This window comes from Enhydra lutris, unplaced genomic scaffold (genome assembly GCF_002288905.1).
Source record: "Enhydra lutris kenyoni isolate GAN:26980312 unplaced genomic scaffold, ASM228890v2 scaffoldscaffold19, whole genome shotgun sequence".
Lineage (NCBI taxonomy): Eukaryota > Metazoa > Chordata > Mammalia > Carnivora > Mustelidae > Enhydra > Enhydra lutris.
This window is the reverse complement of record NW_019154103.1, coordinates 21,235,499-21,260,611: the sequence shown is the minus strand read 5'-3', so window position 1 is coordinate 21,260,611 and position 25,113 is coordinate 21,235,499. Positions and strand designations below refer to the sequence as shown.

Sequence of the window (25,113 nt, the reverse complement as noted above, 5' to 3'; positions counted from 1 at the left end):
TTAAGTAAATAAAAACTCTAAGAAAAAAAAAAAGGAAAGGTCTGACAAATTCACATGAATGTATAACCCATGGTTTTTACATGTTTTACTGAAGTAAATCTGCATTTTTAAAATGATAGCTTGGATATAGCAATGCCTTGACCAAAAAAAAAAAAAAAAAAAAAAAGGAAAGAAAAGAAAAAGCACTAACTAAAGATAACATTTCAAGCAGATCAAAAAGTTCTTAAGCACAAAGGAGAAGGGGACTGTGATTTTTGGCATCTCCCAATCTCTTTTAGGCAAAGCCCCTCCTGCCCATCCGTAGAGGTCCAGTCCCTGAGATGAAGCCCAACACATGTGGGCTCCTCCACACACTGTCCAAAGTCAAGGCTAGTCCACAAGTAAAGGCAGAAATAGGGAGATCCCAGAGAAAAGGAGCTCCCCAAACCCAGGAGCACCATGCTTTTATGCTTTTGGTTTTTATATATCATATTGCTTAGGTGGTTTCATACCAGTAAAGTTTCCGTACATCCTCTGAGCTGGCAAGAGCTTCAAGTATTTTATTCTTTTCTGCTTCGGAGTCTATAGAGATATACTTGCTTAACAGGAATGACCAGCCTTTCTCCGTTTTTGCTCCAACCTTGAACACAGTACTCATGACATCAGTAGGTAGGCTGTAAGAAAGGCACGAATATGAGAAAAACAAGGAAAAGAAATCCTAGATACAAAGGCAAGGAATTAACTATAGTGGTGGTTGTGGAGTCATAGCACATAACAGAAGAATCTTTACAACTCATTGTCAAGAAAATATTTAACTCAGTGGGCAACTACTTCCCTGGTGGTGTGACCATAAAGACTATCAATTCAACTTAATGCAGTAATTATTCACTGAGCACCCACAAAGAATCAGGCAGACACCTGGTTGGAAGCTGGGAAAGAGAGGAAGGAGACCCTGTCTCTCCCTCTGGGAATTCAGAGGCTATCACAATGTACAGAATAAATCAATGCATTACCACGTATTGTGGTGAGTTCCATGGTGGAAATACAGTGGTGAGAAGAGGGGGAAGAAGCAGTTTTCTGGCCTTATTAAGATCTCAGAGCTGGAAAGGATGTCAGTAGGTTATCCCAATCCTCCACCCCAACTCCCATCTGATGCTTGAATCTATTTTCATAATGTCCACTAAGGAACACAGAGAGAACCAGTCATCATCAAAAACATGTCTACTAACTGCTAACTACATTTGCTATGGTATAGTGCTAAATTACAAGAGACTTGTTCGACAGCTCACACCCACACCTATGGCTGCTATAAAAAAGCAGAAAACAGCAAGTACTTGGTGAGGATGTGACAAAACTGGAACCCCTGTGCCCTACTGGTGGGACTATAAAATGGTGCAACCACTATGTAAAACAACATGGCGGTAGCCCCCCCCCTCCCAAATTAAAAATAGATCTACCATATGATAGAGCAATATCACTTCTAGGTACACATCTGAAAGAGTCAGAAGCAGTCTTGAAGAGGTATCTGTATACCTACGTTCACAGCAGCATTATCTGCAAAAGCCAAAAGGTGGAAGCAACTCAAATGTCTATCAATGGGTGAATCAAGAAACAAAATTCGGTGTGTATATACCATTTATACCGTATACACACAATGAATATATTCAGCCTTAAAAAGGAACAACATTCTAACACATGCTACAACACAGATGAACCTTGAGGACAAGTGAAACAAGTCAGTCAGAAAAAGACAAATACTGTACATTTCACTCACATAGGGTACTTAGAGCAGAAAATAGAACCGTGGCTGCCAGAGGCTGGGGACTGGAGAAAATGGAGAGTTGTCTGGGTAAGGAGTTCAAGTTTTGCAAGATAAAAAGTTCTGGAGATTCATTGCTCAACAGTGTGAATATACTTACACTACTGAACTGTACACTTAAAACATGTTAAGATAATAAATTTTATGCTTCATGTATTTTACTACGGTTTAAAAAAAACAGTCTTATTTGACAATACAAGTATACAGAATTCACCTACGCTAACAGTCTTATAACATTTTTGAGCCAGGATGAAAAGATCCTGGTTTCAGTACATGATACCAAGGTAAGGAAGAGGAAGAGAGCTCATTTGCGTAGAAGGACATGTCACCTTTGAGTTCCGTTGGATGCCACCCAATCGTCAAACAGCTTCATTGCCACAGTGCTGTAGTTCTCGAGGCTGTGGGCGCACGCGAACTCGAGCAAGACTGACCGAAGCTCCCGGGCAGACGGGGGGCCTTCGTCAGTCCAAGTCTGCTGTTCGATTTGGCTTCGAAGTAATTTAAATACCCTGGCCTACAGAGACAAATTGTTAACAATCATTAGGACAATCAGAAAAATCAAGATGGCTAGATCTTTCTTCCCCAATGTTCACTCAGGGCGATAAAAGAGGGCCTAGGTATTACTTCATAAATATCAACTGACATACAAAGCCCACGTGCAACTGGACAAAACCATTCAATAACAAAGACTATACATCAGCTTCTAGAGCCAAGGGGGAGAGGGTCTCTTAATTACATAACACAGAAAGAACAGATGACTTCACTGCAGTAGAAAGCCTGTCTTCTGTGTGTACTCAGTGAGAAGATATTTTCCTGCCAGCAAGTATCACTTATAGCCACTGCCAGAAGTGGGCTGGAACTTTCTAACCTCATGACTTTAGACTCCATAAACCCATAAAACAATGAGAAAAATATACTTCTTTACCGACAGGCAGATGTTTAAATGTCTCTAAATGCAGTATGAAAGGAATACTTAAAATATCAGTTAGCTTGATGATGTAACAAATTAATCTAATTGAATTAGCAAGAAAAGGAGGCATGCAGGCAAGAGTTGTTTATAGTTATCTCCCCACCCTCAACTTTTTATGTAAAGTATTTTCAGACCTGTAGTAAAACAAGAGTAACACAGTGAATACCCATATGCTAGATTCATTGGTTTGTAACACTCATACGCCCCAGAAAATCAGCTCAAATTCTTCACGGAGCATCTTTTTCTTGCAGAGTACCACGGTCAATACCTAAAATGAGTCCTAGTTGGAGCTTTTTAAACTGCTGACGCCATTTTCTCAGCAGACCTTCTCTAAGGAAGTCTCCCGTGGAGCTACGAGAAAGAAAAAACGGAATCTGGGCAAGGAGAAGGACTCCAAGTTTGTGATAACGTGTCAACTCGCTTTTGTTTGCTTCAAAAGCAATGAAATAGAGAACAGACACCTTGTGGAATGTGTGAATAACAAAGCCTGCGAGTCATTGAGAAGACATGAAGTGGAAAAATACTTGCCACGCTGATGGATAATCCAAGAGACATGAAAGCAAGGCAGGAGGTCCTACTGATACACACGGCTGCACCGAGCATGCCGCCTGCCACTGGCCTGACGTTCTCAATGGCATGACGGCAAAACATCCCAAATGAATAAAGAATAAAAGAAAATTCAGAGCTACTCAGAACTGTCGAGCAGAAACAAGCGAAGAATGAGAAGAAAAAAAGTTACATGCTTGAGATACTACTAAAAAAAATTCAGCGGAGAAAAATGTCAGTGAGAGTTTACTAAAACATATAGAAATGAGTAGGGGAAAAAAATGGCACATTAAAATACTGGAAGCAAGGGACGCCCAACACTTGAAGAAGCTCAGGCTAATTCCCGAGCAGTTATTCCACTGGAGTGACTGGGTGCAATCTTACTAGTTATTTCTGGTACCAAAGAGTTAAGATGAAATCCCCAAAGAGTTGATTTTATATATGTTTCAAATGATAACATAATAGAACAAAAGATTTTATTATAAAAATAATTCTGTTTTTAGAAAATTCCTGTTTTATCAATTTTATAAGTAATCCAGGTTTTATTTTTAATATTAATAAGTCATAGAGCACGTGCTTCTTTGTTGAAGCCAGTGGTTCAAAGAAAGAACCTGTTTTTCCATGATTCTAAATTATGTTTTGTAAAATTTAAACCCATTAAACAATAGAATCCAATCCTCTGATTTTATAAAATGAAAATGGCAAGTGGGGAGAGAAAATAAACGGATGGGTTATACAAGCTACAAACATTGGGTATGCAATAAAATGCAAGAACAGTTACACAAAATGATTTTTAAAATAAAGCAGACAGGAAAGATGGTGGCATTTATATTATGTACTACATTTTGATTTACTGCTTTAATTTTACACCAATATGACCAGGGAGTTCTTTCTTGGGTCAACTCAGCTTCTTAAAAGTGATGTGTCAGCTTTTATTGCAAAAGGTTTATCCCACCAATCCCTCATATGTAAAAGAATGACAGATGTGTAAGTGATGAAACAGGAATATGGCTGGGATCAGACAATAACATCAGATGTGAACCATTTGACACAATTCAAAAGTGCCTGCAGACCCTATCCACCCTAACACCACAGCATACATCACAAAATGTGATAGAGATGTATGTATTGTGTAGGTATGTGCAGCCTAGATAACAAAATGACCAATATATGTTCAAAATGCTCTGGTGACAACACAGAAAATTAGACACCAGTCTTAATCACAAATACTATTTGAAGATTGGATCCAAGGATTCAGAAATGTCTACCATTCCTATCTCTAACTACAGTATCAGATTTTATATTTGAGCGCTTTGATGGTAGCAGAATGCCCTCTGAATTTAAGAGACAATTTCTCACTCTTGGTTACCTAACCTGACTTTTAACTAATGATCAAGTGTACAAAATCTCCAGCAGTTATGGGCCCATAGGCTCACAAACACACATTAAGCTGCCCTTTTCCTCTAAGCATCCATCCCCTGGGCCCCGCCCTGACGTATATTCTTCATAAACACATGCCTGCCCAGCACACTGGAAATCATCATCTGGGATGAGGACTCAGAGTTACTCGAGCGTCACAGAAAGAAAATACTCAAAAGATCTAACTCCTTAGATTGAATTTAGCATCTGTGTTCACAGCATAGACAGCCTGAGGTAAGTATCAAGAGCTTTCTGACACTAGGCCCCCAACAGAGTTACTGGAGAGAGGCAGGGGGAAGAATGGCTTCTGTCACCATGAAATTTAACTAGCTGGGCAGCTTCAAGAACATTCAGCTAACTTTTTTTTTTTAAAGAATAATTCTTTATACATTTTTATAAAAAAGATTTTATTTATTTATTTGACAGAAAGAGATCACAAGTAGGCAGAGAGGGCGGGGGGGTGGGGGAAGCAGGCTCCCTGCTGAGCAGACAGCCTGACGCTTGGCTCGATCCCAGAACCCTGGGATTATGACCTGAGCTGAAGGCAGAGGCATTAACCTACTGAGCCACCCAGGTGCCCCCATTCTGCTAACTTCTTAAAGTATATTCACTACCAACATGATCCTTCAATAGTAAAAAAAAAAAAAAAAATGAGTGATACATACTCAAGTTATTTATTGTATCCCCCCAACCTTCATGTCTGCTTAGAATCTGTGAGTGTAAAGTTATTTGGGAATAGGTATTTGCAGATGTAATTGATTTAAGATAAGGTCATACTGAATTGGATGGGCCCAAATCTACTGACTGGTGCCTATATAAAAACAGGGAAATTTGGACACAGAAACAAAGAGAGAAAGTCAGGTCAAGACAGAGGCAGAAATTGTAGTGATGCATCTACAAGCTAAGGAATGCTAAGTACCGCTGGCAACTGCTCAAAGCTGGCAGAGATGCATGAACACAGTCTCCCTCAGAAGGAATCCATCTGCCCTGCCAACACCTTAATTTTGACCTTCTAGCTTCCAGAACTGTAAGAGAACATGTTTCTGTTGTTTTAAGACAACAAGTTTGTACTAGTTTATTATGGCAGCTAAAGGAAACTAAATTACCACCGCAAGTGGTGTTGATTTGATATGGCACTAATAACCCCCAAAGTAATCATAAAAATTCAATAATAAAAAAATCTATGTATACAATGAAGCACACTGGTGATGGATCAACTGGATGGCCATATCAAAAAAAGAATCTTTGTGTCTAACTCATACCATACACAAAAATCAATTCCAGATGGGTCATCGTTCTAAATGCGTAAGGTAAAATCATAAAGTTTTCAGAAGGGAACAAGGGAGAAAATCTGTGGGTTGGCAGATTTCATACACAAAAATTAAGAATTTACGCTAATCAAAAAACATCATAAAGAGACTGAAAAAGTAAGCCTGAGGGGGAGAAGATACTTGGAAATATACATGAGCAACAAAGGACTCCTATCTTGAATATATAAAGAGCTCTACAAATCAATTAGAAAAAGGCAGAAAATCCAATAGAAAAAACATTAATCACCTGGGCACTTAACCAAAGTGTACCTCTAATGGTCAATAAACAAATCCAAAGGAATTCATCTTCACTAGTCATTAGGGAAATACAAATAATTTTTTTAAAAGATTTTACTTATTTATCTGAGAGAAAGAAAGAGCACGAAAGTGGGGTGAGGGACAGGAGGAGAAGCAGGGTCCCCACTGAGCAGGGAGCCAACGCGGGACTTGATCCTGGAACTCTGGGATCATGACCTGAGCAGAAGGCAGATGCTTAACCGACTGACTCACCCAGGCACCCGGGAAATACAAATTAAAGCCAAAATTGCAATACCACTATGCATCCAACTGGATGGCTAAAAGGAAAAAGATCTCTATTAATACAAAGTGTTGACAAGGATACAGAGCCAGAATAGTACTTAAATTCTCATACCCTCCTGATGGAGCACAAACTGATACAACATTGAACAACGATTTGATGGTACAGTATTAACTATAAATATGTTATGACTCAGCAATTCCACTTCCAGATACATACCCCATGGAAATACATACATATATTCAACAAAGCTATATATAAGAATATTCGTAGCAATGCTATTCGTAATAGCTCCAAATTGCAAACAACTCAAACGTTCACCTACAGTAGCTGAAGTGGCTACCACAAAGCCAATCTCTTCCATATACTAACAGTACAAAGTCAGTGTTGGATTCTAAATTTGCCCTAAAGAGACCAATAAGTTATCTGCATACTCCTCGAAGTGCACACAGAGACTATAAATTTTATTAACATTTTAAATATAAAAGAAATCTCAAATATTAAGTTGACAACTTTATTTTCAAGGGCATTAAGTGTAAGTCTGTCATCTTAAACCTTAAACACACGGTCTACAAATTTTTCAAATGGTTTTAATTTACAACCTCCATCTAAAAAAAATGATAGCAGCAAAGAAACAGACTTGATTTTTCCAACCAAAAGGTATCCTTTGAAAGATGACATTGCTAGAAGACAAATTAAGTTAAAATACAGCAACATAACACAAAACAACTGGGCTTCAGAGTGGAACTAATCTGAGTTTGAAGCTCAGCTTTTTAATTTACTAGTAAGTGATGGGAGGGAGGTTATTGATTCTACCTATCTATCCAAGGAAGGTAGAGATATCTGTCTGGCATTGTGTGAGGATTAAATGAGGTAATCTACATTAAACACTTAAGCATGGTGTATAGAACATAACAAGCACTGAAATGAACCAGTTTCTGGTATGTTTCACTCATTTATTTGCTCAGTATTTACTATGGGTTGAGTCACATTTTGAAGATATTGGTTTTTATTAAGGATGGTAAGAGCCTCATGATACAGAAGAAAGTTGAAAATCTTAACAATTAGAAAAGCCCTCAGAAATCATCTGACTTAAGCATCACACTTAAGGGAAGGGATAGGCATGGCTCTTTTGGGGTCAGATCAGAGACCTGGGGGGAAGGGTGCTTCTCAAGCTCCATATGGCCCACCAGCTGGCCTTGCCTCCTCACGCTGAGAATAGTGTGTGATGGGAGAACTCATCACAGAAGATGTGCAGTAGCCTAGCAAGAGGCAGAAAGGGGGTTGTTTAAAAAAAAAAAAAAAAAAAAAAAAAAAGATGTACTCCAACCTCTTGCCTTCCCCAGTGAAGACACCAAAACCCTAAAAGACATTCTAATTTCTGGTTCAATACTTCCTTTTTCTGAAAGCTGACTTTTGCCTAGTCCCTGGAAAATCTGACTGGTCTCTAAAGCAAAACCTGTTGTCAGAATGTGATGATTCAGAGTCAGATGAAACAAAGAATTAATCTCTTCCTCCCAAGCTTTTACTCTGTCAACAGTTTAATACTGAGAGATCAGTATTAAATCTAATTTAATACTAATTAGGCAACTGGTTTTAAAAAAGGGAAAGCAGTCCCCAATACCGAGACTCCTTTAGTACTTTGCAGAGAAATATATCCACCAGTATCATCCTCCGTAAGAGAGGTATCAGTAAGAACTCCTAAAACAGGATATTCTCAATACAAACATCACCGTCATTTCATAATGACCAACTAGGAAATCAATGGGGAACACCCCATTGCAAAAGGACCTACTTCAAGCATTTATTATGTAAAAATAGACTGGGATTCGAATAGAGGTTTTCTTTTCATGTGACCTCATTTTGACAGCAGTGTCAGAATTCTTTATTTTGATATTCAAACAAGACCATGTTATGCAAGCCTTTTATCAACACTTCCTGCTCAGCAATGTCATTATGATTCAAAGTAAAGATTTCATAACTAGGAAAATGAAGAAAAGGGAACGTGGCTGGTTGCTTTTTCAGCCAATTACTCTGCTGAAGAGAACTGTGAATCACAACATTAAAGGCAAGCAACAAAGACATACTGGCAATAAGGGAGACTTACCACTACTCTTGAGGCCAGATCCATGTATCCTAGCTTTTCAAGGAGGTTATAGATGAGGCCGGTCTGGAACAGGGCTTCAGTGATGGGTGCAGTATAGTTCTCGTTTCCAAGGTAATCAATCAAATCAAAGGCCCTCTGAATAGATACCTTGCCTAAGCTAAAAGGTAATGGAACAGAAAAGTCAATATGCTGAGGGAGATGAACTCTATAGACATGCAGAGAAATGTTATGAACAGATGGTGAGTCTTGAAGAACTAAAATTTTAAGCTTAGAGTGGTATCCTGTAAAGTCAGACTAAATATTATTATCCTTGATTAAGTTCATGTGTATGACCCAAGGTTAAAGATAGATTTCATGAGAAAGATAAACAAGAGTTCAAGTTTTATTCCCCAAGTCACCTGTAAATTGCTACAGACTCATGGAAAGTATTATAACGTCCCGTTTCATGGGAAACGATGAAGAGTACTACCTTTATTTATTTATTTATTACTTATATTTACCAGGTGAGGACAAGTAGCATAAAGAGGATTTGAATCAAAAAGAAAATATTTTGTTATTTGTATGGGAATTTGTCAAACTTGTTACAGGTCCACTGTGAATTTATGGTGAGCATATTTTAAGAATTAACCATTTAGGAGAAGTCAAAACAATGATGGCTCAGATGATGTAAGGTCACTTCATACAAAATGAACCAAAATAAGAAGGTCAACAAAGGTCAGAAAGAACACTTTTGAATATTCCATGTGTCTCTAGACCCAATAACAACCCAAGTTGGTACTCTTACTTTTAAGAGGATAGCTACACACATCACTGCCATACATGGTTTTGGGATTCCATAATGCACAGAGTAGTTAGGAGGCAAGCTGTACACAAGTAAGAAGGCCCCACTTCTCAGACACATCGCTTAAACCAGTGGGTAGGCACTAAGCTTCACGCCTAAACTAAATGCTGCTTGAAAAGAATTCTCTCATGAAATAAAGCCTGGATGCCTACTTTACTCAGCAAACAGGTGTCCTACTTGTTGGTATGGGCAAGTCTTAAGATATTATTTAAATCTTGTTATTTAACTGTTCACTGTGTTTGTAGTGGATGTTTCTATATAGATTATAACACCCCTGAAGGCAAGGATTAGAACTTACATCTTCCCAATCATCCAAAACGAGTACACCTAACAGACAATACATGCGCTAGTTCTCTTGAATTGTTTTTCTAAAGTGTTTTTTTCTGCAGAACACTTGTTTAAAAACCAACCAGCTAACCCAAACCAAGCTCACGTTACCCTGCAAGCTCAAAGATGTTGTTGATGAGGTTGGCTCGGTCTTTGTCACTCAGGACGTAAGGATTTGTTTTCAGCTGTTTGATTAGTGCTTCCCAGTCATCATCCTCATAGTGTACTACATAATAGCCGTTCATGTTCGTATTGACTTTGACCCACTGCACTTCTTCTGTAAGATTGATGACACCTAATACAGACCAAAAAATGAGAGAAAGAGAGGAGAGATAATAGGAGAAGAAAAAGTACTGAATGGGCATTTTGTTTGTTTCAAAGTTAATATAGTATATTGTTACATTTAATTATTCTACTAAGGAACTAAATGTCTGCCTCCTAGTGCAGTTATTTTAAAGTCAGCAAAGATCACCACTCATTTGTTTCAAAAATTTTTTTTACTTTTTTTTTTTTAACTTAAGATCAATTAGCCAACATATAGTATGTCATTAGTGTTTGATGTAGTGTTCAACAATTCATTAATTGTGTATAACACCCAGTGCTCACCACATCATGTGCCCTCCTTAATGGATAAAGAAGATGTGGTTCATATATATATCGGATTATTACTCAGCCATCAGAAAGGATGAATACCTACCATTTACCACGCATTCATTTAACAATTTTTTATTTAATGGTGAACAAGGGAGAAATGCCCCTTCTTCCCCAGATCTTACAGCCCAATGTAGTCAGGCAAACAGAGTATCATATAAATGTTATCGACGGAAAAAGAAAATTTGGCATTCTATGGAAGAACATAGAAGAAATGCTCCACCACCAAGTGGAGGTTAGGAGAGGTTTCTGGGAAGAAATGACATCCAAGTTGAGAGTTCAAGATATACAGGTGTTTTAAGAAGGTGATGAGAGTGTGTAGGGTGAGGAAGCAGGGAAGATAGTGACAAAATATGTAAAAAGTGTTCCATCTCAGTCTTTGTCTTTAATTACATTGGAGGAAGAATAAATGAAGCTATTTAGAAAAGTCACATAATTCAAAGCTAGCAAAAATAGACATTAGGGGAGGATGAAGATCTCATTAGGCACAAATAAATAAGTCGGTTATAATAACAGGAAAGTGATATGCATTTTTGGGTCCCTACTATTAAATATAGGAATGCTAAAAGAATTGTTGGTAATTTATATAAAATGATTTCAATTAATAAGGAGTCATAAAATATATGACTACCAAAATATATTACTACAAAATCTGACTACAAAATATATGTAGGAATTTTTCAAATCCTTTAAATTACGAATCGAGAAATGTCCTTTATGTAAGTTGGCAACAAAGACTTGGATTTAATAGTTAAGCGTATGCTTCTGAGCATCTCCAGATTTACTTTTTACTAGAATCTAGTTCCATGAGCTTACTATTTTGTTTACTGCTAATCCCTCAGTGCCCAGAACAATGTTCCTAGCAGATACTAAAAAAAAAAAAATCCTTGGTTAATTAATAAATGAATGAACAAAATAACCATGTCACAGTAAAGGTTTTCAAACCAAATCTAAATATGGTTTATAGATACTTATGAAGTAAGTTTTCTTTTTTTTTTTTCTTTTTTTATTTATTTGACAGACAGAGGTCACAAGTAGGCAGAGAGGCAGGCAGAGAGAGAGGAGGAAGCAGGCTCCCCGCCGAGCAGAGAGCCCGATGCAGGGCTCGATCCCATGACCCTGCGATCACGACCCAAGCCGAAGGCAGAGGCCTTAACCCACTGAGCCACCCAGGTGCCCCACGAAGTAAGTTTTCTTTCCAACTTTAAGGAGTACTAATTTTTAAAAATTATCAAAGAAGAACAGAGACAAAGAAAATAATCTAAACTCAGACAATGATAGCTTTGTGGGGTGTATTCTGTGCCAAGACTTTTCCCATACACATTTTAATTAATATTTCACACAGTGGATAGATATGCATTAATATTTGTACTGCTTTTTTACCTATCAGTTTCTACCTCAGCCATTTTTTCCAGTGTCTTCATATGCAGTATGAAGCATATCCACTGTATTCAAGTATCTTCATAAATTCCATTTGAAAAGCTACCATAGTTTAACCCATCTTCTATTTGGAAATACTTACACTGTTTTAAAATTTTCACTACCATAATAACTCTGTATGATGGCTTTTGCACATAAAATGCATTAGAAACACATTTAAATTTGGTACCTAAAATCTCAGGGTCTATCAACTTCAAAAGCATGAGTTATTAAAATTTATCAGATTCTCTTAATACCTGAGTTACTCCAATTCTACTGAAACTACAAAGGATGTTTAATATGGAAAAGACTTACATTCTGATCATGTCCTAACATGACATACCAAATAATCAGTTTTTTCCATTAAAAAATCCTATATTAATTTCTGTTCTATGGCTGATAGAGCAGAAGATGGGAAAAGTCAACTACATTAATAGGATTTATTCCTTTTCGTAGAGCAGAATGCAGTTCTACGGAATAATAGGGAGACATTTTAAAAAACAATGATGAAATTATTAATATAATATATATTATAATATATTATATATATAATATATATATAATATATATAATATAAAAAAACTGATGAAATTAACTTTATCAGTAACTACGGAAAAAATATTGACCTTCTCCAGGTCACCTAACACAATTTCCTGCAGAGCTTTTATCAAGAAAGAACCTTGGGAATCAAGTCTAAAGAGCTCCAAATCTCCCTTTGCCAAAAAAAGAGGCAAGAAATGATAAGTATGGCAATTCTTCCACTGGATGGATACAGGAAAATACTGAAATACAGTGTATTTTGACTGATAAGCAATTCGCCGTGTTGTAAACTTGGCCAAGTCCAGACGGTAGAAAGGAGGAAGACAGCTGGGAGTGTACTCGAAATTATTACTGTCATCTCGATGACAGAATACAAAGCAGTGTAGCCAAGAGCAGAGAGAGGAGAGTTATCATTTAAAGAATCAACATATTAGTCTCCCTCAGGTCTTCTGAATGATCCAGAATGAAGGACCTTAAAACCACAGGTATCAAAAAATAATAGCTTTGCACACAAGGGAGGTAACTACATCCTACAGCTCAAATGTGGATGAGGCTACCCTCATATGTTTTTAATTTATCGTAATCATTAACAGGTTAAGAGTTCAATTTTCACAGTCCATTGAGTATTAAAAAAGACTCACTCCAATCTTATATGGCAGAAGCCCAGATGAAGCAATTTAGTAGTGATTTTAAAAACCATTTGTCAATGAGCTACGAAAATCAACTACTGTTTTATACAGAAACGCTAAAACACAGAAACAAAAAACAAGTTCTTACACAAAGTTGAGAAGTTGCCTGTGCAGCTTGCTCCAGAAGGCTAGCACGATATGCGCAGTTAAACTACATCCCCTCTTGTTCAAAAGCATTCCTTTCGGGGTACCTGGGTGGCTCAGTGGGTTAAAGCCTCTGCTTTCGGCTCGGGTCATGATCTCAGGGTCCTGGGATCGAGCCCCGCATCGGGCTCTCTGCTCAGCAGGGAGCCTGCCTTCCCCCTCTCTCTCTGCCTGACTCTCTGCCTACTTGTGATCTCTGTCAAATAAATTAAAAAAAAAAAAAAAAAAGCATTCCTTTCCCCAGTACCCTTTATTCTCCTTTATTTTATTGGGGGGGGGGACAAGAGCAAAGGATGGCACATAATAAATACCTTAATTATATGCCCTTCCTTATTCTTTTCTTCCAAATGCCCTTTATTCAAAGACAACGCCAGGTCTTTTAGTTTGAGATACATACTTCTGGCACAGTGGTATCATCAATGTTTCAAATTAGATTTAATATAAAGATTTCCTACAGTTAAAGAGCTTAGGTCTGAGTAAGATGTAGATGAGAGAGGGAGTGGGGAGGGAAAAGAGGAGAGAAGGGAGAGGGAGACACTCATTATTTTAGTGAAATTTCCTCAATATGTAGCTTGACAAAATGGCCCCTTTCACACCTTCTTAAGCCCAACTATTAATCACTCAAAATTCACGTATGTGGGAAAAAGTGACAAAGATATTGATCACACATAACTCCTATAGTTGACTGAACAAATGGACTAACCCAGCAGCCCTGGCATTAGAACACATGGAAATATACTAGAGACTTAACAAATCACACACCGTACTAAAGTCATATGGCAAAAAGTAAGCCTCTGTAGCCCCCGTCTCTGCTACACTTCTTTTGAGAATAGAAAAAAATTAAAATGCAAATAAAATAAGAGTGCTTCTCACCAGAGCATTAGGAACCAAGAAGACCCAACCACCCTCAGGGTCAATAATTTTTAGTGAGGACAGAACATTTTCAGTGTGGACTCTCAAAACCTGCACTGCCAGGAATTGAAACAGCGGGGGCAGCAGCGGCAGCAATGGCGGCGGCAGCAAGGGGAAGGACATTTGAGAAGAGGACGTAACAGACACTGCTTTCATCATCTGTTGGCTCCGTTCCAGCTCCAGATTAAACCAATTATATTATGGCACATTTTGCATATTCCCCTTTATTAAGAATACTTGCAGAGGAAGGAAAATAGAAGTTATCATTTCATCAGGCTTTGAATGCTCTTTTCCTAAAACTTTTCACAGTGAGACCTGAAATTGAGTCACCCCGTTACATACTGAAGTTTATCCATTTAAAAAATGTGTGCGGGCTGGGTGCTAAGGTTGCAAAAGTGATTCAGCTAGCCAGGAACTCTACCTTAAATAGGGAACACATCTAATGTGGGGACAGACCTAAGGGCAACAGTATTTACAGTACATCAAAAGAAGAAAAGTAGAGCGTATCATCAGAGCACACAAGCAGACATCTAACCTGTCTTGAGGTTAGGGAAGGCTGCCTGGAGCAAGCAGTGAGCGCGCTGGGATCTGAAGAATGAATAGAGTAAATCAAGGGAGTGGAAAGGTAAGAGTGTTCTTCCGGAGAGCAAACAGCACGTGCAAGGGCAGGAGAGCACAACTGAGGTATGAAACAGTTTCTGTAGAGCAGAAGCACAGAGTGCCAGGGAAGGGCGGAGGGAGAAAAGGCTACAGCAGGAAAACAGGAGCTAGACTTTGGGATACGAGACTCAAAGACAGTTTTCAAAGCTCACATTCAAACTGAGCTTTAAAAGTTAAGGGTCTTTTATAAAAGCAGGTTTCTCATTGCCCAATTATTTCTAATACCACCAAAAATTTACATACTATTGGGAGGTCTGGAAAATTTCCTTATTGGTCCAAAAAGGGAGATGGGATTAAGTGTTCTTTCTTTAGTCAGGGACCGTCCTTCCAAGGCCACTTAAAAGTAACGAGTTTTGTTTTCATCAAAGGCAGCCCTTCCTTGAACCCCTGGTTATGTTATATTAATCAAAGATATAATACTATCAAGTGTTCTTAATGTTTTAAACGAGATTGTTTTAACACTCAACTCTAGTTAAACGGCAATGCAATTGGCATGCTCACGTATTTCACCTGGCATTATAAATTATTACATCTCAGAAAGGCAACTTAGAAATGTGTATTAAATCACAAAAGATAACAGTCTTCATTTCTGAGAAGCATTCCTATGAAGAAGTTCATATAATGGCAAAACATTTAAGATCACAAATTTTTACCAAGACCTTTTTTTAAAATAGAGACAAATGGTGAATCAAGTGTCCAACAGTAAGGAAAAATCAAATCAATATTGTATGTGTTTTTTAAAAAGGCAAGATAAAAATCACTTGTACACAATGGTATCAACTAAGTAAAAAAACATTTAAAAATTATTAGAAAGAAATAATCATGAGAATAGTTGTGATGGGGTGATCTGTTCTCCATTTTCTAGATTTTATATAATGTGGATATACTATGTTTAAAGATTTATTTTTCAATAATAACATGAATAACAACAGGTAACTTGTATATACCACGTAACACAGGCCAGACATCACTCACTGTAGGTGCTTCACATAAATGAACTCAATCTATAACACTATAAAATAGGGTCATGATGTCCACTCCGTAGCTGAGGGAATGAGGTGCAGAGAATCATAGAGCAACATGCAGGCATACAAGTGAACCAGACACTCTGGTTCCAAAGTCCATTCCATTAGCCACTAGACTCTACTCCCCTCTCAAAAATATAGGTGTGAAAACCAGATACAAATTCAAACAGGAAATGTTCCCTTTTCATAAATCTAGAGTATCACTAATGGTTCCTGCAGGACCCAAGACCTTCATGTTCTTTCAGGATGTAAATTAAGAGGGTGCATGGTGTGGCATTTACAGTGGTATTTAACAAATGGTCAGAAACTACATTTCAATTTTGTTTTTTATAGACTCCTACGGGTCCAACAACATATACAATCTTTACATTTTCTTATCCCCCTCTTTGGAATCATAATTTCTTACCCAATTTTCTTATTAACAAAAAATGTATACTATGTTCATAGGACATTTTGTAATGATTATTTGCTCTAAATCTAGATCATGAATCAACCTTTATAATGCATGAGAATCACCTGAAATGCAGTTGCCCAAACTCACCCCTAAAACGTAGAGAGCGGAGTATACTTTAAGAGACTGCTCTGCTTCTACTACTTTATACTTGGTAACATAAAATATTTATCTAGGATATAAAAAAAGACAGCATTTGCTGTTTTCTACCAAGACTGCTAGCACATTCAAGGAAATTTTCTATACTTTCCTTCCCATGAACAAGAAAGACTAACTTCATACATGATATAGGGACCAAACTCACTTTAGTCCTATCTTGTGTAGGTGATTCGTAAAACTAGCTCCAACAGTGTGTACTTTGGAAACCATAATCTCCTTCCTGCTGCTAGGTCAGAGTTTTAAAAAAATATGCTGTTACATATTTCTTATCAGAAAAGAATTAATTAGAGTCAAACCTGACTTTTTGTCCAGTAAATATACCAATGGGTATTTTGAGAAATTTCTTCCCTCAGTGACATAGGATAGTGGAATATGCCAGAGATAGCTGTAAAAAAAAAAAATTTGGAAGATTATTACTCTCTCCAATATTTCAGTCAGTTACACATAATTTGTTGGGTCTTTTTTTTTTTTTTTTTTTCCTTTTGGCAGGAAGAAGAAATTTTCAAGCTATTCCCAGAAAAAGATAATCTTGTTAGGTTTCATAGAAACCTGTGACTGCAAATACTCTAATCCAAGGGTGTAAGAGAGAGAGCTGGAGGAGAAAGCTGGAATGTACCTTGCATCTGAAGGTTGAATTTCAGGCTTTGTATTTAAAAAGTATCTTTCTTGTTGCACATGAAGCTCCCTTCCTTTTCTCTGAACAGTCACTAAAGGAAATCCTTTTTGCAGGGTCCAGGTTTTCATCATTTTTTTTACATCTAGTGTTTTGTTTGTGATCTACAAAAAAAAAAAAAAAAAAAAAGAAAGAAAGAATAATTTATTTTTGCTTAAAAGTGAACAGCTTAGTTTCTACCTTTCCCTCTCTGCCTACCATATTCTATGAAGACTACACATTCTGTTAATAGAAAACCAGAAGCACAAATACAGAGTTAAATTTACACTTTTGATCTAAGTGAATGAGCAGCTGCCAAAAGGAAAGTCACCTGGAACAGAACTAAGTGATAACTAGAGAAAGTGAGAGAAACCCTGTGTTGAAAAAGAAGTACAGGGCGCCTGGGTGGCTCAGTGGGTTAAGCCTCTGCTTTCAGCTCAGGTCATGATCCCAGAATCCTGGGATCGAGCCCCCGCATCGGGCTCTCTGCTCAGCAGGAGGCCTGCTTCTCTTCCTCTCTCTCTGCCTGCTTGTGATCTCTGTCAAATAAATAAATAAAATCTTAAAAAAAAAAAAAGAAAGAAAGAAAGAAAGAAAAAGAAGTACACCCAGAGTTTGTCCAAATCTCTACGTCAGGACAAGCACTCTTTCAGCTCACAATACCACTCTTTAGAAGGTATGAATCATGACAAATACTCTACAGTAAGAAGCACAGCTACTTTCTCCTGTGAGTCAGCCTGCATCCAGACCCTCTGCTTTCCGTACATGTGAGTGTCCACCTTGGAAAGAACTAATACCGTGGGGAGCGTCAGAAAGCAGCGACAGAGTAAGATGTCAATGGGCCCAGTGCTCTCTCCCAGAAACTGCATCAGTGTATCTACGAAATCTAGAATCCAGCGTCGGAGATTCACAGACCCTCTAAAGTCCACTATCTCTATGACACTGGGATCATTGATTAAGAAGAAATTCTGGAACTATCTCTTTAAAGCAGGTGAGTTAACCTTCCGATTCCAACCATTTTCTAGGTTGCATATGGATTTGAATGGCAAGCCCCTAAAATCATTAAGCACTTTAAGTGTTTGCTAACAGTATCGTTCCATGACGACAGGCCTCACCTCTACATCCATATGCCCATTTATTTAAAGCAGAAAGGATGGATGAAATCTACCCAAATTCATTGCAATATTAATATTACATTTCTCGTGGCTCTGATCTATTCATCTCTATAGATAAGGAATTGGGAAGAAAACAAACTTTGCCAAAGGCACTTTTGGGCCTCTCAAACAGAATGGAAATGAAAAGCCCAGTGCATTATTTGATGTAGGTGCTGAAAGACCTGGGGATAGTGTTAGGGGCGAGATTGGGATAGGAAAACATTATGATGCAAAAGCTGAAGACAGTCAGAAAGGCAGAAATATATTCTAAAGGTCAGGAGATAATGCAATGAGTATAGAATAAATAATGTGGCTTTCAATTGAAATGTTACCATATAATGAGAGAAAAAACAGTGATTTGGAAGCAACTTTTAAGTAATAAGGACTAATTCATCTTCGCAAAGAGAACTCAGAGAGAAGGGAAGGTCTATCTTCTGGGCGCAGGGTTAACAGCTAGAAAATGCAAGGTTTCAGATAAGATAAGGAAGCAGAGAGAGTATATGGGAAAGATTCAGAGTAGAAGGTGTTTTTGTTGTTGTTGTTGTTGTTGTTTAAGATTTATTCACTTATTTGAGAGACAGAGAGAGTGAGTGTGCCCAGAGGGGAGGGGCAGAAGGAGAGAGTCTTAAGCGGACTCTGCGCTGAGTGTGGAGCCTGACATGGGCTGAATTTCACGATCCTGAGATCCACAACCCTGAGCCGAAACCAAGAGTCAGACAATTAACCGACTGTGCCACCCAGGTGCCCCCAGAATAGGAATTCTTAATCCAGGGCCCTAAAACTTTGAAACTTTGTGTATATATGTGTTTTTTCTGGGGAACATGTCCAGAATATTCTTCAAAGTTTCAAATACGTCTGTGATCTTCCAAAACATTAAGAACCATTGATCTGGATCAGGGTGACATACCAAAATGCTCATAAGGGTTATGCAATTAGCAGAAATGTACAATGCAGGCTGGGTTCACGCACTGCTCTGAAGCCTAACTCGAACTTAACTGCACTGCTTGTTAGAACACCTGCAGGAACAACAAAATCCAAACAGCAAAATGATCCAAGAGCAATACGCAGCCCATGGCGGCAGCTTATGATCTATCCTCTATAAAGATGGCCTTGTAGGAACATGGCCACAAAATACAGGAGGATTTATAGAGCAGAGTGTAGGAAAAAATTATGAATCAGAGATAGATAAAGATGCAAAAGCATAAGAAAAGGAAAACAGATTTTTGAAAAAATCAAATAATGAAAATATAGTAACATATATTAATTCAGGAAGGTCAACTTTCCTACAAAGTAGGAATTGAGATTAAGGTATAGAACAAAAATAGTTACACAGGGCCATACACAATAATCTCAATACTTAAGATGAGTACTTCCATTTCTTGACATTTAATCCAGTCATCCCCTCTCTCTCAAATAACTATTCTTGGTCCCATAGCTTAGTTATATACTTGATAAAAATATAAATAGAAGAACTCTTCTCTCAGAACTAAATGAAATATTTGGGTCACTTACCTCATTAAAACTATCCCACAGATCATCACTTTGAATAGATGCATAGCTATGATTATGCAGGTAAAAAACAACAGCATGTTGAAATACATCTTCACTGAGGTAAGTTTTCAGCATCAACAAGAGGGAAGCTCCCTATTTTTAAAAAAAAGTGAGAAAAAGGGGAAATAATGGGAAATGAAATAAAAGGTTATAGAATTGAGAACCTAAAATTCAAAATATAATTATTCTAAGTATATTCTTATAGAGAACCAGTTATAATACACAGTTATTTACTGTCATATAATCAGATGTGAATTGTGCTCAGATTGTCTGAAAAATTATTTTAAGGGATTTGACAAAAGAATAATGGGAGCAGATTCCCACGTGCACTAATTCTACTATAAGCTACTTTATGTGGTCTGTCAGTTCCTGTCTCAGTGCTATGATAAGTGTTTATGAATACATCTTTAATAGAAAAGCATGCCACATTTTTCTGTGGAATCCCCATCCCAATCCCAGAGCTCAAAATACCAAAAGTTGAATTCATGAGTTCACTGCCAGAGATAATCAACAAGCAGAGCTCCAGAGGCCTCTCAGCTTGGGAGTACATTAATTTCCAGTTTTAGTATATCATGTTGCTAACGTAACGAAGATCTCTCTTCTTCCTGCAGAGTCACTTCAGATATGCTGGAAACTAGTGAATGCATAGGGCAGAAAGCATACACTAATAATTCCGAACCCGGCATGCAACTGTTAAGGCTCTTCAGTGACACTAGACTGCCGCAGAAGCCCAGGTCGTCATTTCCAAACAACATCTTTGGGAGGCCTTCCCTGATTCAAGATAGAAATAGTTCTCCAACTTCAAAAACAATTTATATCACTCCCTGCATCAGCTACAGATATGTATTTAATATATATATTTAGATAGATATTTAGGTAGATATACATTTAAGTATGTATTTATAGATGTAGATATATACTTATTTCCTCTTCTAGACTGTATGCTAGCTGAGGGAAAATCCAAAAAGCTCAAATCCAGTGACTAAAACAGCACTTAGTAACGAAGGTACTCAAATAATCTTTGAATTTCACTTCTGGTAAAAATGTAGCAGTATTAAGCCATCAAGATGATCAGATATAGACAACTCAACTTAATAACTACTACTCCCTTTTTTCTATTTACTCCCTTTTTTCTATATTGTGCTTCATGTTGTTACTTTTTCTATCAACTTAAGTACTCATTCCTGTTCCCAACAGATCCCTTTCACCCCTGCATCACCAACTTTCCCTCACTACTGTTACATTCCCATTAACAAAACTATGCAACATTCCTCATTTAAAGCAAATAAAAAATGTCCTTCCTTCCTTTAACCCCATGCCTCTTCCAGTTATCACCCTATTTCTTATACTCTCTTTGTAGTAAACTCCTTAAAAGAGTTGTCCACATCTGCCATCTCCATTTGCTCTCTTACAGCTTTCTCTAGACCCATCATCCAACCATCACTAAAAATGTTTTTATCAAGGTCACTGGAGAACTTCATGGTGTCAAACCAATGGTAATTCCCACACTCAACTTATCAACCTGCTAGCAGCATTTGATATGACTGATTACTCACTTCCCCTTTAGAGCCTTTCTGCACTTGGCCTTGGGACACCCTCTTGATTCTCCCCCTAATCACTGCCCATCGTTCTCAGTCTCTTGCTTGATCTTCATCTCCATGGAACCACCTCATTTTGGTGGCTCTTGGCATTTAAATTTTAGACCTTTTTCCTTTTATTTCAAAATTTACTTCCTAGTTGATCTCAACAGACATCCTATATCAGAATTAGGCTTAGAGATTAAAAACCCAGAAAGAATATGTCTGTCAAACACATTTCCCTAATCATGCTTATTTGTTCTTGCATACAATATTGGTAAATTACTCAGTGTCCCACTTTTCCCAATTATGTGGGATATTTGCCCAAATATTCGAAAATCCTGATTCCAAAATCCTGAAATAAGTAGTTACCATACTGACAGGAGTTAGATATGCTGTAGAAACCAAATGATCAGAAGACACTGAATTCAGGGTTTAGGGGGTGGGGGTCAGAGGATGATGGAGCTCAGTCAAAACAAATCTTGAAGTAACAGCTCTGTACAAGAACAGAACCACAAGTTTAAACATTTTTGTCAACAGATCCAATACAGGCTTTAAAAATCACAGCAGCAGCTCTGATTGGAATATATTTAATATAGCTAACTAAATTCCTGATTCCTTATTTGTTAACAGTATAACCATTTTCCATGCCAGTCAGGTGTTCGCCTGGAAAACATGGCTACCTCTTTGTTTACCTGCCTTACCCTGTCACTAAATCCTTCCAGAACTTCCCTCCACCCAGTGCTTTTACAGTCATCATTTTCCTTCCACTTTCAGTACCACTCCTATTTTTACACTTTGACCACATCGTGTTAGGACTTCCTTTTTTTTTTTTTTTTTTTTTTTTTTTAAGCGCATGAGTGGGGGTGGAGGGAAGTTGTAGCAGTAAAGGAAGAAGCAAACTCCCCACTGAGCAGGAAGCCCAACACAGGGCTCGATCCCAGGACTCAGAGATCATGATCTGAGCCAAAAGCAGACACTCAGCCATCTGAGCCACCAAGGTGCCCCTGATCTATGGTGATCCTAATCAGGTTTCTAGTTTTCTGTTTTTGCTTTACTCCCAAACCTGGAGTCTATGTTTCTGATCCTACAATCTACTTTTCAGTTCTTACAATCTCTTTTTATTTATGTGTTTTGGCAATTGTGACTTTGGAACATGCCTCAATTGTCAATAACCCAGCCAAGGGCTTGCTTAGAACATCCCCTGGATATATTCTACCTGTAGATCTGTAGACTGAACCAACTTTAAGAGATATATGGCTGTATGATCTGATTAACTACCCAGAATACCAGTTACAGAACTTAAATGAGAACAGAGATATGGAGAAAAACCCAGAAAAGTTAAAACCAAGATTTAAATAGAAGCAAACATGAAAATACATGAAAATAATCTTAAAATATAATCTTTAAAGTAATCTAAATCATGCAGCTTGCTCACATACAAAATTAATTTGAGGGGCGCCTGGGTGACTCAGTGGGTTCAGCCTCTGCCTTTGGCTGAGGTCATGATCTCAGGGTCCTGGGATTGAGCCCTGCATTGGGCTCTCTGCTCAGCGGGGAGCCTGCTTCCCCTTCCCTCTCTGCCTACTTGTGATCTCTCTCTACCTCTGTCAAATAAATAAATAAAATCTTAAAAAAAAAAAAAAGAAATTAATTTGAAACCCATTCCAGGTACTTGGTATACCAAACAGTACCTTAAAATAGGAAAGAGAATCAAACATTTCTTCAATCTGTTCTGAAGACTCAACAGATGATGATGATATTGGATGAGATGAATTCAAGGAATCTTTCTTCATGGTTTTAAATCGAGCATCTAAGAAATCTTCATACTAGCAAAAACATCAAACAGATTAGGAAACCACAAAAAGTATCAAAGGCAAAGGCAAGTATAGTAATTATTTATATGAGTTAGACTAATAACTGTTTAAGTTCATTATTAAAAAAAATCTTCACTAGACTTTAGAAAATAAGCTTTTAAAATGTAGGAATACAGCAACTTTCATTTGTATTCCTTAAATTAAAAAAAAAAAAATTATAACTTCCTAGCCACATGAAAAGCATTGTCTCTTAAACCATGCCGTAAGAATAAATTAAGAATCTATTACTAAAGCAACCAAATGTGTCAAGTCCAGAGAGAAAATCAAAGTAAATATTCTAAAATGGTTAGTGTACATTTTTAAAATAGCATCTGAAATTAAAAAATAAAAATAAAAATTGGTCCTTAAGCCAACTTTTCATACATGGTTTCTATTAAGATAATAGACATTTCCCTTAACTGAGATTCATTCAAAATAAAATATGACACTTAAATAGAATTCATTGATAGCTCAGTAGACAAGCTCCCCTAGAATATCCATTAGAAGGTTTTAAACATTCTGGGCACCACCAAGTGGTGAAACTGTATATCTCATTGCTCAATTAAGTAACACACATAGATTTAGAATATTTTGCTTAGTATTCTAGTTCCTTCTACCCACCTGAAGTTTTTGAACAGGACTTACATAAAAAGTTCAGATTAAAAGCTCTTAAGAGTATCCCTATTTTGAAACAGTCTTGGATCATATACCCAGGAAGTTTAATATAAAGTCAGAGAATTTTAGGGCTGAATGGGATCTTTATTTACACACTTCCACCTATTGCTTGGATTATTTGGCAATACCTATTGTACTACGGCCTGGTGTGTTCAAATATCTCTAATGATAGGAAACATCTCCAGAGTCTAATAATACAGTATCATTATTATGACCTCTATGACAGAATGATATCTCAATGATATCCCTTTAGAAAGGGTACAAAATATGGTTTGTATCTTAACAGGGCAAATTACTTGTCTGTATCGGTCTATGTACCATGTTACAAGAAGGATCACAGTAACAACAGAGAGATAACATTGTCTTAATTTCTTTCTCTCTTTATACAAACGATAAAATGTTTTGTTGTCCAAAAAAGGTTTTTCAACTTTATCTAAATTCCTTCAAGGAGAAGGGCCACATCTCTTAAAAATAAAATGTAACAAAGTGATTTAAAATGTTCATCTTAACAAAGTATAAAATAATTTCACATAACTTCAGCTTTCAATGAAACATTTCAATAAATAAAAGCTTAGTTTTCATTGCCAAATGTCAAGAAGTTGAAGATTCATCAGCAACAAGGATCAATTTTATCTTTCTAGAAACACTTTCATTTCTCCAAATGGCAAATATGAGAGTATGTATAACAAACGGTGTACTTACACTGAAGAGCTCTTTAAATATTTTTTCCAAAGAGAAATACTGCATGAATGTAGCAAACCCTTCATTTAGCCACAGATCATTCCACCACTCCATTGTGACCAGATTACCAAACCACTGTGGGGAAAAAACAAACTACTAACCAACACAGTATTTACATTCTTAAAAATGTCCTAATAATTGAATTGTCAGATTAATCACCTATATCCAGATTATAACTACTTAAAAATAGTTATTAGTTAAAGAAACTACGTTCAAATTAAACACTTATGAGAAAATTTGTATATATTTACTCTAAAATGAAAATAAAAATTTTAATATTTTACTCTGTTGAATGGAAAAACAAGCAAGAAACACAATTAGCATATTTATCAAATTAACACACACACTGTTTGCTAGGTAAAAACAGTTTTTAGCCACTTCATTAAAAGTATTATTTCCTA

General features: G+C 37.2%; 1 protein-coding gene across 1 annotated transcript in view; it reads right to left on the bottom strand.

Moving 5' to 3' along the window:
* The window catches only part of LOC111148261 (leucyl and cystinyl aminopeptidase), a 62,944-nt gene that overhangs the window by 8,939 nt on the left and 28,892 nt on the right, over window positions 1-25,113 (bottom strand). Inside the window, exons 6-14 of the mRNA XM_022504721.1 lie at window positions 24,674-24,787; window positions 23,135-23,269; window positions 19,825-19,956; window positions 17,123-17,283; window positions 16,803-16,891; window positions 9,968-10,151; window positions 8,689-8,845; window positions 2,128-2,312; window positions 492-653 (exon numbers count right to left, since the gene is read on the bottom strand). Of these exons, the coding sequence (XP_022360429.1) occupies window positions 492-653; window positions 2,128-2,312; window positions 8,689-8,845; window positions 9,968-10,151; window positions 16,803-16,891; window positions 17,123-17,283; window positions 19,825-19,956; window positions 23,135-23,269; window positions 24,674-24,787 (1,319 nt within the window). The remainder of the gene's footprint in view (window positions 1-491; window positions 654-2,127; window positions 2,313-8,688; window positions 8,846-9,967; window positions 10,152-16,802; window positions 16,892-17,122; window positions 17,284-19,824; window positions 19,957-23,134; window positions 23,270-24,673; window positions 24,788-25,113) is intronic.